Raw genomic sequence first — 14,248 nt, forward strand, 5'->3', positions numbered from 1 at the left:
GCGCCGGACACCGTATAGGGGCTCGCCGGACAAAAAAGGGCTTTGGGGGACGCGGCTGGAACGCATTTTTCGTCCGACGCGTCCCAAATCCCTTTGGGGGACGCTTTGGGGGACGCGACTGGAGATGCTCTTAAAGTCTCAAACTGAAAGCAAGCAGCGGCGAAGTGAAAACGATTACTCCTTGATACTCATCGCAAAGCCAGCCTCATCCACCGGCCGAAAGCTTGTCGCCAGACTTTGCAGGGGTTTTTTCCCCTTGCTATTTTCTCCCTCTCGAATGCCGCGGCATTGGGCAACAATACCGTGGTCAGACTTGGGTGAGGTGATTTTCTGTCAGGTGGCACGTTATTACTCAGCTGTGCTCGTCCAGGTCAGACTTGGGAGAGGGGTCGGGCCGGTGTATTGCCTGGCTCGACCAGGTCGAGTCTGTTTGGACCAGGCCAGGTTTGGGCCAAACCAGTTGGGCCAGTCCATTTAATCATTTAACCATTATTAATTTAACTTATTTATTTATCTTCTAAATAAATCAAGTCATGAGAAACTCAAAAGCTAGGTAAATTGTTCATAAAAATAAGGATTTATAAAAACACAAGTGAAAACAGAAAACAAATACCACCAAGGTCAAAGAAAAATAAAATGAACTTCTCACCAATTCTAGGAAATCAATTTTAAAATCTTAACTATAAAAACCTAATTAATAAACCTATAATTTCCTCGTTCCTATTGTCACACCAAGAAAATAGTAAATATTATTTTGTGTTAAATTTCATATAATACAACAATTGTTTCTTTATGGTTATGTTTAATCATTTGAAAATCCTAATTGATCATTACTTCCACCATTATTTAAAAACCCTAAACCCTAATAGTATTTATCATATTTTAAGTCTTTTAACAATAATATAATGTTAAATCCATTATTATTATTTCAAAGTTATCAATCACTTCAACTTTATAATGAAGTTATTATCTTAAGAACTATATAGTAGATTTGGAAAACCTAGTTCCATTATACATAACATAGTAGTTCATAATTTTATGTGGAATCCTAAAACCCTTATGCCATTAGGAACCCTAGCTCCATTAATTCATATGAACCCTAAATTGTTCCTAACCCTAACCCTAGGTTAGAACATGTGATCTTGATACTTTCTTTTGACTCGTAGCACAATAATAGCAAATAAATACTTGCCATGTCCACATAAAATGTAGGAACCCTACCACTAAGAATTTAGTATTCCATGTGTTCATATTAATCAAACCTAAATGATCAAATATGATCAACCAAGTATAAAACCTAGATCCTATTATCAAAGCCATCATCCTTATTTATTCCTATTTAGCATCACATTATTTTGATGAACTCTAATAGCAACTATGCTAATATTGACATCATATCCCATACACACCAAACCCTACTAGTGTTAGATACTCATAAACTATCCTATTTAGGAATCAACCATTCTTTACTTAGGGGATCATGCAACAAACCATAGACAACCTCAACCCTAATTGATATACTTCTTAATACTTATGAAGTATGTTCTTCAAAAGTTATTCTTTTGAAGTAAATAAAGAATCATCATCAACCTGCTCATTAGGACCTATAAACTCTAGCCGACTCTCACCAGTAAGATATAACCCATCTTAATAACAACCATGTGTAATTAATTGCTTAAAGCTTAACTCAACCCTACAAATTCTAGCTATTAATGAATCCAACTTTGTTGGGATCCATCTACTACTTACTCCAGAAACCAATTAGAACCATAGAAAACCATAGAACCCCACAAACCTAATTATCATACTTGTTCTTTATTAAAGAACATGTTCTTCAAAAGTTATTCTTTTGAACTATATAATAAGTAATCATCAACCATGCACTGTAGGACTTAAAATTGATAACTGCTCTTTACTTATTATACAACCCCTATCCCTTGATGTATATGATTGTTACTATACATCTTACCGCTTGCTTATGATTCTAAAACAACACAAACCTGAATAAGAACCTTATTTGAGAATCACTCTAAAAGTGCAACAGACCCTGAACTAATCATTACCACTCACTAATCCTATATCATCGGGGTTAGGTCACGCTTAGAACGATTGCATCTCATACTTATGCATTACTGCATCCTTGCCAATCTTTTAAACATCGTCCTTACCGGACGATGATGTTATTTCAGAATTTGGAGTTATTGCGTATCGAAGACCTTGCCTCGCATAATCTTGCGAGTCAAGAAAGGCAAGTTCATCGCTTGCTCATGTCATTTGAGTATCTTTATCAAATTACTTGCAAAGTACTATAATTATCACTATTGCATAAAAACCAAAACCACTACTTTCATAACTATGAATATGACTATGTGGTGGGCAATGGAACCATGGATTGTGTTGATATGGTGGAGGTTCCATTGCAAGGGTTAATATCCATCTAGGATTAAACAACAAATGTCGTCCAGTGATTCGTGTGCCGTAATACCCGTGTTAACCATAAGATCCGGAGTGGGACGGAGTAGTCAAAAGTGTTTCCACCTCTCGTTCATCAACGGATGCGCTTTACCGTAGACACTTGTATCTCTCAGGGCAAGCGGTTGGCTGGGGAAGCCTTAAGTCCCCACGGCATAGTCCTTAGACACTTGTCGCTCGAAGAACAAGCGGTTGGCTGGGGAAGCCTTAAGTCCCCACGGTATTGCGGTCTATGATGGGTTGCATCTACCGGCGAAGGAGTTTGGTTAACGAGTCCCAAACTATTGTCGTGGTCGGGGTCCACCCGTGAGTGGGAATAATGGGACCGGCGAGGACCCAGGGTCGGGGTATGCAACAAAGGGTGGGTGTGCGAGGTAGCGGAGGAACATGATTGGCTAGACCTTATACCGGGCCTCACACCAAAGGAAGTGTGGACGAGCACGCAACTCCGGTTGGCACCAAGGTTAAGATCTCTTATGGGTAAAGCAACACACCTCTGCAGAGTGTAAAGAACCGTGACCTGTCACTCCCTGTTCCGGGATATGGAAGCTGCGAACGCTGCCGGAAAGGAACTCCATGAAGTTCTAGTAAACCGGTGAAGGCTGACGGACATAGTTCTTCCGAATAAAAGCAACCTTTTGAAGAAATGGTTATGAAAACTCGCATTGGTATTAGACTTTCTGGTCTAATGCCGTAGCTAGTGCATTAAACACCGCTTTCCTATAATGAACTTGTTGAGTACGCTCGTACTCATCCCACTCTTAAATCCTCGCTAGATATGGAGGCATCGAAGGAGGATCTACCGGTGCAACTCGAAGACCGAGGAGTCTACAAATACTTCAAGGGAACAGGAACCCGTCGAAAGAGTCAAACACCACAACTACCATGGAGAAAACCTAGATTAAGTAGTAGAAGGGAACTAGCTTCCTAAACCTAGCTCCTATTTAGCTAGAATCTATTCATAGCCTCTGTAGCTAGTTAAATACTCTTCAAACAGAGTTCGTGTTAGGATTAGACTACGAGTCGATCTTCTGGAGTTTATTTGCAGTTTTACCTCATTGTAAAGTAGGAGGCTATGATGATCTTATGTAACGAGTCGGTGTTGTAATTCTATAGACATGCCTTGGACCCGCATATGTTTCTGTTGTACCACTCTGAGCGATATAATACTAGTGGAACGGTGTTTCATTGGTGTTATATCAGACTTGCATACTACTCCATGCAGTGGTATGCCGGGTCACCACACCTTGCCACCCTACGCTCATAAGGCTATCGTGTCTTAGTATTCTTCTCGTGGGGCTATCTCCTTCATCTCGCCTGAGGCACGAGAGCACGGAAACGACCCTCCGTTGATCGTTGCCTGCCCAATGAGGCAAACCAGCAACCCATGCGAGGTTCTAGAGGTCCTTTGCGCTCAAGAATGGCGTAGGTCCTTGCGCTCGAGAATGGCAAAGGTCCTTTGCGCTCGAGAATGGCGTAGATCTTGACCGTTAAACAAAGGCGGGCGCTCCTTGAACACGAACTCTCAGACCTCCTCTCAATCTTATGGGCTATGAACTCGAATGAGGCAAGGTATTCTCGAACAAAGGCCCATCTTTTCTGGTCAATGGTGATGACCCGCGATATACATGAATGGGGTGGTGCGCACTAGCGGAAGGTTTAGACGGGTGCGGGAGATATGACGGACAGGGCTGGAAGAAGGGGTCGTGGGAGAAGCAGCTGGGGCGGCGCCCGAGGCAGTCCCCGGGGAAGATTCTGCGGCGGCGGAGAGAATAAAGAAAGGACGAGGAGGAAGAAAGAGAAGAGGAAGGGAAAAAATATGGAGTGGCTGACATGTGGGCCCCACCTCCATCTCATCTCCATGTCTAGATGTGTTGCTAACTCAGCGCGGACAAATGGGCCCAATAGGTCAGGCTGCTATCAACACGCTATCAAGCGACCATCGGCGCAATATGTGACTCCATGCCTCAAATTCGGTAGTTAAAAAAACAAAATAGATGCTGACTTATTAACGTAACCTAAACTATGCTAGTTTTTTTGTGGTAATTTACTCGAGGAGGAGCCCTGCGGAAAAGGCAACTTCACTTCACCCCTCCTACTCCAAAGCTTTCATACGGGCTGCAGGAACGAAGGATCCGATGTGCAAAAACCAAGAAAGCAAGTGAAGTAGGAGAGAGAGAGAGGCGCAACGCAACGGCACAATTTCCACCCCCTTTCCCTCTGTTGGCTTTGTTCCTCCATCTCATCAGTCACGGTACCCGAACGTGTTTTGTTAATTCAAAGTAAATATAAACTGAATCTTTTAAAAAATACTTAGTTCACAGTAATGTGCCGTCTCAACTCGCCACTTGTCCTAATGATGTCGCCCATGGCCACTCAAAAGCCGCATCATGTCCTGATTAGCGATCCGAATGTGCCGTTGCCGTCGTCAAAGCTTCGGTTTTTAAACCCTCTACTTAAACCTCCTCGGGTCCTCCTCCCTACACACGTCAACGCTCGGTCGCTCCGCCCAAACACTCCACACGAAGCAGAGCCAGCAGTCAGCCATGGCGGCTTCCATGGCCGGCGTCTCACCTCTCCGGCCGCTCCTCTTCCTCCTCCTCGCCGCCTTCGCCTGCCACGGTAAGCCATTCTTCCGCTCACTCACTGCAACTCCAGCTGAAGCTGCACAGAGCTGCCGAGCTAGCTAGTAGCTGACACGCCGTCGCTATCCGTGCCATTTCTCTTGCAGCAGCCGATGGGAGCAGCAGCCGGTACGGCCACGGCCACGCGCACGGCCTGGGCGTCAACTACGGCAGGGTGGCCGACGACATCCCCTCTCCCCGCCGCTCCGTCCAGCTGCTCCTTGCGGCGGGGGCAGGCTCGGTCAAGATCTACGACGCCAACGCGCCGGTCCTCCGGGCCCTCACCGGAACCGGCCTCACCGTCTCCATCATGGTGCCCAACGAGATCATCGTCGACCTCGCCGCCTCCTACGCCGCCGCCGACAAGTGGGTCGCCGACAACCTGCTCCCCTACCTGCCCAAGACCCGGATCAAGTACCTGCTCGTCGGCAACGAGGTGCTCTCCGACACATCCGCCGCCAACACCACCTGGCCCCGCATCGTGCCGGCCATGGAGAACCTCCACCGCAGCCTCCGGAGGCGCGGCGTCAGCCGCGTCAAGCTCAGCACCACGCTCGCCATGGACGCGCTCGTCACGGGCGCCTTCCCGCGCCCGCCCTCCGCGGCCGCCTTCCGGCCCGACATCGCCGAGGCCGTCATGCGCCCGCTGCTGCGCTTCATCGAGCGCACCAACTCCTACTACTTCGTCGACGCCTACCCCTACTTCGCCTGGGCGGGAAGCAACGGCACCGTCCCGCTCGACTACGCGCTCTTCCGCGGCGGCGACGGCGCCATCCGGTACGTCGACCCCGGCACCGGACTAACCTACACCAACCTGCTCGACGAAATGCTCGACGCGGTCGGCGCCGCCATGTCCAAGCTGGGCCACGGGGGCGTCAGGCTCGCCATCGCGGAGACCGGCTGGCCCAACGCCGGCGACTACGAGCAGATCGGCGCCAGCGTCCGCAACGCCGCCACCTACAACAGGAACCTCGCCGCGCGGTTCGCCCGGAACCCCGGCACGCCGGCGCGGCCCGGCGCGAGGATGCCGGTCTTCGTCTTCTCCCTCTACAACGAGGACCTCAAGCCCGGCCCGGGCACCGAGCGGCACTGGGGCATCTACTACGCCAACGGCACGGCCGTGTACCCGATCGACCTCGCCGGGCGCCGCCCGCTCTGGGCGTACCCGCCGTTGCCGGTGCCGGAGAACGACGCGCCGTACAAGGGCCCGATCTGGTGCGTGCTGGCCGCGCACGCCGCCGAGAAGCTCAACGAGACGGCGGTGGGGGACGCGCTGACCTACGCGTGCGGGCAGGGGAACGGGACCTGCGACGCCATCCAGCCCGGCGGCGCGTGCTTCCAGCCAAACACCGGGGCGGCGCACGCCAGCTACGCCTTCAACTCATACTGGCAGCAGCTCAGGAAGACCGGAGCTACGTGCTACTTCAATAACCTCGCCGAGCAGACCATCAAGGACCCAAGTAAGCTTCTGCTCAAGCTCACCACTGCTCTCTGTACATTCTGAAACTTATTACTGGCACTCCAACTTTTATACTACTACTGCATGATTAGCAACGCACGAACACAGTAATGCTAACTAGTTAATGAAACTGTTCACTCTAGACGTTTGGTTAGTGATAACTGGGAATGGAACAGATGGTACATTTTCCAGATGAGCAAAAAAAGTGATGCCTTTGGTTTCTTTAGCTGGTCGTGGTGATGAACTTTCTGAGACTAGTCAAGGCTACAGTTTAGGAAAAGGACCAAGTTGCCTGATGATTGTGAGGGGTGACAACGATTAAATTGTCTTCACGTGTCACCCGAGATTATATCGGGTCATTCAAACGACCGGATCTGGATCAAATCGTTTCAAACTTATACCTAACTTCTGTGGAGGTTGACTTCTTATTTACTTACTAGTGATGATGATTAGAGCGATGAGTCAAATTGTCATAACGTCTCTCTAATATTATACTGGATGTGTCTGTTGTGATCCATCAGGTGTACTGCACAAATTTGCCACTAAGTTCACTAAATAAATTAGGATCCAGATATCTGAAAATGCTTTCCACTCTTAAGTAGTTGCTAGCCTGTAAGCTTTAGCTATCTGTTTCCCATTAGATGATTGATTCCTTGGAAATTTTATTCTGGTAATGGTAATATGAGGATTAAGCGCCCAATAAGACATCTCTCTGCCAAGAGAGCTGAACCCCCGTTTTTGAGATTCAGATATCGATCTTCACAAGATATGAATGAGATCTGTTGTTGCCAAAATTTAAGCACCAGCATTGTGTTGACCCAGTACATTGGGATCTCAAGTGCTTCACATATAGTTTTATTACAGTAGAAGCTTGTTTTCTGACCCAGATACATCTTATGCAATGAGCACATGATAGTGGTGCTCTCTTTAGTGAACTACCATTTTTTTTGCGATATTAGACGTCTTTTTTTAGGCGGTCATCCGTTATAGGGCATAGGTGTTACAACCTCCATTTCGGGAAAAAAAATAACGAGTACTTGGTTTTGCATTTAGGAACATTTAGATGATTCCATTTCACCTAGGCTCCTAAAGTGCACAAAAATTCTTAGTTTAACACCTATCTCCAATTCACATTTTAGCATAGTGTTATGCAGTAGAGAACAACACCTTCCTGAGTATTTGTCACAGAGAACCGTACCATTGCGCTATGCAAAGTTTGCCTGCCTGGCTCGCTGACAAAAGAGGTTCTGAACTTATTAGGTTTCAGTTGCACACTTGCTCTGAAAGATACATTCAGATAGCACAGTATAGTTGGTTGTAATTACTCGATTTGGACAGATACCTGCATGTGCACTGTGATCTCTGAGTCAGTCAAAGTCCAACTGCACATTTGACATAACCTTGGATACCCTGCATCGCCGTCTGCTATTAGGTATTAACATGAGTGCAAGCATTTGCAAGGGCAATGTTGTTTGAATCTGCAGTCCTTGATTCGTTTGGGCATTTGCCAGTAGGGTGAATGCAGACCTTAGGTGTTAGCACAAAAATGCAAACTTCAGGGTTTAGCATGCAAATCATTTTACAGGTTTATGCTTATTTTCCATTTGTTCTGCAGATTTGATTCTTGAAACACTTGATTTACTGCATTAGCATGTTCTGCATAAGCCGAGATGGCTTTTGTACAGTTAAAGGTGAAATGTCTGCATCTAGTTTTCCTTTCAGGATGAAACCCATCCACGCACTCCTGCTTGCGCATCTCTTTGCCCGGTTTGTCACTTTAGCTTAACCTGATAAAATATGGTGTTGCTGGATGTCACTTTGGTCTGAAATTATGCAAGGCCTTTCCACTATTGCTAAATGGAGAAATCAGAATCTCCAGCTGCATACTGTAAAATCATACTCTCCAGCTACGAACCACGTACTATGAATATCAGTGATTCTTGAGGATTTCATTATTACACAAACCATTTCCAGAAACTTTACTCGATTGGCAAGTTTCTGCCAGCTCAAGCGACTAGTTATATTTCTTCTGATGTTGACATGCAACTGCTTTAGCCTTAGTTGTTAACTGGTTAATTCTGGCATCTGCAGGCTACGGATCCTGCAAGTTCCAAAGTTCATTGGGATGATTGATTACAAAGGGGAGAAGAGGACAACAGGGAGGGGGACTTCTGATCCTGATCACTCTAGTTTTATCAAAACCTGACTGAGTGCATTGCGCAGCATGGATGGCTTACTGAAACTTTCTGATGTAACAATGGTAATAGCTTACGGTATGTTTGACTTTGATGTTCTGTTGTTTAGGTGTTCCTCCTGTCGTTGTTTCTGAAACATTCACGTACATCATCTATTGACAGAGATGAAATGATAGCCACTGATTTTATATGGCCTCTAGCTAATCTTGCCATCTCTACTACTGGAATGCAAACTCGGTCTTTGCTGCTGGTATTTCATTTTCCGGCTGTTCTGGACAAAGCTAGGTGTAGTTACTGAACTTCTAGACAACCAAAATGCGTGTCTAACAGCTCTGAGAAAATCAATAAAAAATAATCCATGGCATGGAGCTGATACACATCTATCACGCTACCAATTGCAAATCAGATTCAATCCATAGCTTGAAAAACAAACAGAAAGGTAAAGCAATACGGATTGTGTGAAGTCAAATCCTGGACTGAAGTGTCATGATGGTTTCATAGCGAAACTTGTCTTCTGTTGATTTTGATCTAACATTTTGTACGGTTTATGCATGCCAAATAGATGTTGTAAGAAAAAAATTGAAAATTTTCAAGACTATCGAATGGTACTGGCTATCGTGCATCCAATCTGTCCAACGCAAGGATAACCTTGTTTTATCGATAGGAATGGCTGTTCTAACTAACTACTGGTCTTATAGAAGGTTTTAAGTATTGAGGTAATAGGTGATATCGTTTTTTCATCAACAGTATCGTACCGTATGATCATGTTGTACGTAGTATCACGATACAATAAGATTCCTACTACCTCTGGACGTATTTAATTGACGCTAACCACATGCTAATGATATGCATCCATGCCTCCCTCCGCGTCGACTAAATCCAACAGGAGGGAGTATTTTTTTTAAATACAATCAACTTATGCATTAAATAAAATAATTATCTAGCACACTTTTCTAGGAAAACATAGTGACACGTCATATTGTTCTCATAAGGGAGTATATCATATTCTAAATTTAGAGCATGCAACTCAACACCACAAGAGAGATAGAGAAGTGGCAAATAGTATCGGTGGCATATCACTGATGTCATATGTTACTTAATTTTTTGATTAGTTTTATCTGATGTGTGGTAGCGCTTGTGTCAAAGTATCAGTATACTATGATTCAAGGCATAGTATCACACTCTGAACAACAATACAAACACAGATTAGGATAAGATACAAGTGTGATACGTATCCTTTCAATCCGTTAAGATCTTAGAGTCGTAAGATACTAGAATATTGCTGGCCTAGCCCTTTGGGCCGCTTGTAGAGTTTGTTGCAGCAGATTGCATGTTGTCGGCGAGCGGCGTGGAGGATGCTCGCACAGGTTGAATAAAGGTGGTGGTCATAGGGTTTCTCTCACCAAGACCAAGACGAAGATCTACTTGATGCATGTTCTACTGGATTTGGCTGGAGTGTTGATTTTCGGAAGGCTCCGCCGGCGAATGCAACAGTGCATGTTATGTCTGGAACTTGGTGGATCGGGTGATATTCGACCATCCGTCCCAATGCTTTTATTCTGACCGTTTGGTACTGAAGGGAGAGGTGCAAAGCTTTGCTCTGTGTTGCCATCAGATGACATTCTAGTCCGGTAAATCAGAGACGGAGAATGTCATGATCACCGGTTTAGAGGACTAGCGATGGAGGTCCGAGTCACTACGATAATTTTGTACTGACTATTGTCCATCCAATCCGCACACCGCATCAGAGACTTGCAGAGACTTGTTTATTCAACCGTCCGTAGCTCTCGTAGGACTTGTTTACAGCACCAAAAGAAGTGCAGTTTGCGGGTGCGATTTGCCTGAACTGTAGCATATTTTGGTTCTGAAAAAAATTATGGCGTGCATGACCTCTGACGTGGAAATAAACCCGGAAGTGAGCACATAAACTAATAACTCACTCGGCTGGAGAGTGGGTTTAATTACGCGCCCCTGACTACCGCTATCCAAGGGCTCACGGATTTAAAATTCGATTTTCTTTTATACATTTTATTTAAAAAAACACGTGAATATAAATCAGAAATAAATTGTGTGATATTTCAATTTTTCACGAGAAAACACATTCAAACCCAGTGTTGCGATTTTAGGGCTCCATTGATTCATATGGTTATATATAGAAATTTTGTAGGATTTGAATGCTTTGGAAAAAATTCTACATAAACTGTTTGATTCATAGGATTGTATCCTAGAGAGACTATTTTTATAGGAATCTTGTATTCTTATCTTATAGTGTAAATCCTATAGAAAAAAGAATTAGATCATGCTTCATAAAAAAATTCTTTGCTACAATTAAATAAAATCCACCTTCCATACATAGGACTTAAGTAGCATAACATCTCAATCTTATGTTTTTTCCACTCCTACGTTTTTCTTCTATGTTTTTCTTGTGATCCTATCTACTACGTCAATTTCAAATAATAAGACCTATATTTTTACGAAAGGTCAAACTACATAAAATTTGACCAATTTTAGGAAAATGTTAATATATATGTATAATCCAAACTCAACACCGTTAGATTCATCATGCAATATATTTTTATATGTTATCTACATATTATCGTGGTTCTTGATAATTTTTCTAGATGTTTGGTCAAACTTTACTTAGCTTAATTTTTTTAAAAAGCTTTATACTACGAAACGAAGGCAGGAGCCCTGCACATTTATTGGCTGTATGTTTCCACTGTACTACTGTAGTACGGTCAAGTTTAGTTGCGTACTCCTAGCATACCACTGGAGTACGTCCTAGCAAACCATTAGCTTCACCACGAGCGAACTAGCTAGTATGCCACTTTCAGAAAGAGAAAATGACATGTCACAAAATGGCTCGAAACGTAGAGATCGTTGAAATGATCATGACAGAATGCGGTGCATGATGAGCGATTTATGTGCATAGTACCAAGTCTCTAACTAGCTAGATAGATAGTAGATCCTAGAGGGGTTGGCATCTGGAGAGTGGAGGTCAGTCCTGGGTCGTCTGGACAACCACGCGCACTTCAACTGCACCATGCTAGCTTAGCTTTAACCACATTTCTCTCTTGTACATCCTACACGTAACGGCACGCGTGGTTACTTACAAGTAAATTAAGGTCAGTAGAATAGTAGATGGCCGGATACCAACAAAATTCCTGCAGATGTAGTGTGGTATCAGTTGGCACGTCGCTGCTTCTCGCGGGACACCATTATCCTTATCTTGCCATATACAAAGATAACAAATTTAGTCTCGATGGCAAAAGGTAAAAAAGAAAGGATGTTGCTATTTCTCAGTCAACCGAGAACTAACTTCGTTCTCAGTCAGATGATGTCATCAAATCTTAGTTGCAACTCCTGTTGCAACTGATAACTAGCATGAATCGCGAAGCAAATCTAACGATGTAGAACTTAACTGAGCACGGACTTAGTTTTCAGCTAGCTGAGAACTAGCAAATCCTAAGAAAATATTACATGTAGATATTCATCACAAATCTTATGGCTAAATCAGTAGCAAACTGATTGGCCACAAAATTTGTGCTACCGTATATAAGTGGCTGCATATAAAGTGCATAATTTTATCATGCCTATACGCACCTAAGTGAACATCACGTACATATCCAACGAGTAGGTATATAAATAATTTGCAATAAGTGAGTTATCTTTTCTATTAAAAACAAGATCAATTCGGCAAATAAAAAAAATAACCCGGCCAACATGAAGAAAACAGCCTCACAATTTAAAACAATCAATTTTTACGCATATTAGATATTTCCAGCAACACAACCCGCCACAAAAGACATGCAAAGGGGCCAACTTGTTCGATTGTTTCATCTTCATCAAAATGAAACACTTCTTGTCACAATACCATTTGTATTTGGCCAACTTGTTCTATCCGAACCTTGTATACAAACCACTTACCACGTATATATCTTTGATTTTCAAAGGAACCTTGGGCTTTCAAAATATCTGTCTTACGAAAGAGAGATGATTATTGTTCACCATGTCGACAGGCATTGACTTGATCAAGAAGAAACCTGAAACATATCACCTTCATCGCAACACATACGGCTTGAGCAGATGATGGACACTGAGGCCCCGTTTGAAATGTGGTGCTGGCAAAAATGCAGGAATTGCAAACACAAAGAGATGAAAACATGAGGCGATATTTTTCCTCTAATTTTTTCATGAATAGCACATTTCATATAAATTTCAAAGGAATCTATTCCTATTATTTTTCCAAACTACACCACAGGAACTTTTCCTACGGAAATTTATCCTCCAAAAATCCTATGTTTATCCTTGTTCCATACAGGGCCTAAAAAGTTCAAAAATAAAAATAAAATGATTGGAACGTGATAGCTGATCCATATGGAGCCATGCCATCCATTTTATCGCAATCACGGGGATCTAACATTCATGGATGCTTTGGTTGATCCGCGATCGACTGAGACATGCTTCTGCTGAATGGTGTGATCCAAAACATAGACTCATGTTACACAATTAGAATGGAAATTGCTCCCTCCAATCTATATTAGTTGTCACAGATATGGACGAATAAATAAATAAAATATCCTCTTAATCATGTCGATACGACGATACCTTTTGTTTCTTTGGCAGATCACGCCTATAGAGAGTACTGATGATGGCAGGCATGAACACACTCATCCTCGATCCTCCGAAAGCTCCTACCGATGCATCTACGCCGATCAGATCCGATCTAATCGGAATGATGATTAAATCAGGTCGAAATGTAATTCTTGGCAGACTGTGATCCAGTAGAATTTACTCCGCCGCATCTCAAGTTGTAGAAACTTAGAATTCACAACATCTCGAATCCAACAAAACCTCACATCGACGTGCTTGGGTCGAGAGTGAAATCTTGAATTCTTGGCAAGACGAATAACACTTCGACCATCACGACCCAATCAAAATCACCGCTCTTTCTTTACAACCCTCCAAAATCCACCACATTCAATTTTCCAATATGAAGGTATGGAGCTTTCACCTAGAAGAGCGGAAGGTTGAAATTGCGTATTCCATGAAAAAGAAATAACCCGTACCCAAAAATATTCAACTTGGGGATCTAGGATTTGGCCAAGCATTCAAACGACGGTACATGATAGCGAGACACATGTTGTCGAAGGCTATTGAACCTCCTCATAGAAAGGGATCGGCTTCAATCACGTAGAAAAACCAATGAAAGAGGAGCGCCGTGAGAGATCGTGCCTAGAAGGGATATTTGCGCAAATCCACCATGAACAGAGCCTCGCCGCCTGATAGTGGTAGCGAGGGTGACAACACAAGAACATACAATATTTTTTTTCTAAAATAAAGAAGCATGTTTGCAAATTCGTCCTCTTGCGTGTCCCCGTGACAACATATAGTATAACATTTCTCACTCAAGATGATTTCGTGTAAAACCTTACAAGGAGTGATCACATTTTTGAACATCACAAGACAGTTTGTTTCTTTCAAACCTAGCAAAGGAG

At 43.7% G+C, this 14,248-nt stretch overlaps 1 protein-coding gene across 2 annotated transcripts; it reads left to right on the plus strand.

Moving 5' to 3' along the window:
* The first annotated feature begins 5,018 nt into the window (after positions 1–5,018).
* LOC124654285 (probable glucan endo-1,3-beta-glucosidase A6) lies at positions 5,019–8,949 on the plus strand. Of its 2 annotated transcripts, XM_047193300.1 has the most exons (4): positions 5,019–5,094; positions 5,204–6,556; positions 8,647–8,715; positions 8,760–8,949. In XM_047193300.1, the coding sequence occupies exons 1-3, from the start codon at positions 5,019–5,021 to the stop codon at positions 8,682–8,684; spliced, it is 1,467 nt and encodes a 488-aa protein (XP_047049256.1). In that variant the 3' UTR covers positions 8,685–8,715; positions 8,760–8,949. The 2 variants fall into 2 exon arrangements, with proteins under 2 accessions (XP_047049256.1, XP_047049255.1); XM_047193299.1 differs by having other exon boundaries at positions 8,647–8,949.
* The last annotated feature ends 5,299 nt before the right edge of the window (positions 8,950–14,248 follow it).

This window comes from Lolium rigidum, chromosome 5, assembly GCF_022539505.1.
Source record: "Lolium rigidum isolate FL_2022 chromosome 5, APGP_CSIRO_Lrig_0.1, whole genome shotgun sequence".
NCBI classification, from domain to species: Eukaryota; Viridiplantae; Streptophyta; class Magnoliopsida; order Poales; family Poaceae; genus Lolium; species Lolium rigidum.

Coding starts and splice junctions, on each gene's coding strand:
- LOC124654285 (XM_047193299.1), top strand. CDS start 5,019: ATGGCGGCTTCCATGGCCGGCGTCTCACCTCTCCGGCCGCTCCTCTTC. Junction 5,095..5,203: donor CGCCGCCTTCGCCTGCCACG/GTAAGCCATTCT, acceptor TTTCTCTTGCAG/CAGCCGATGGGAGCAGCAGC. Junction 6,557..8,646: donor GCAGACCATCAAGGACCCAA/GTAAGCTTCTGC, acceptor TGGCATCTGCAG/GCTACGGATCCTGCAAGTTC.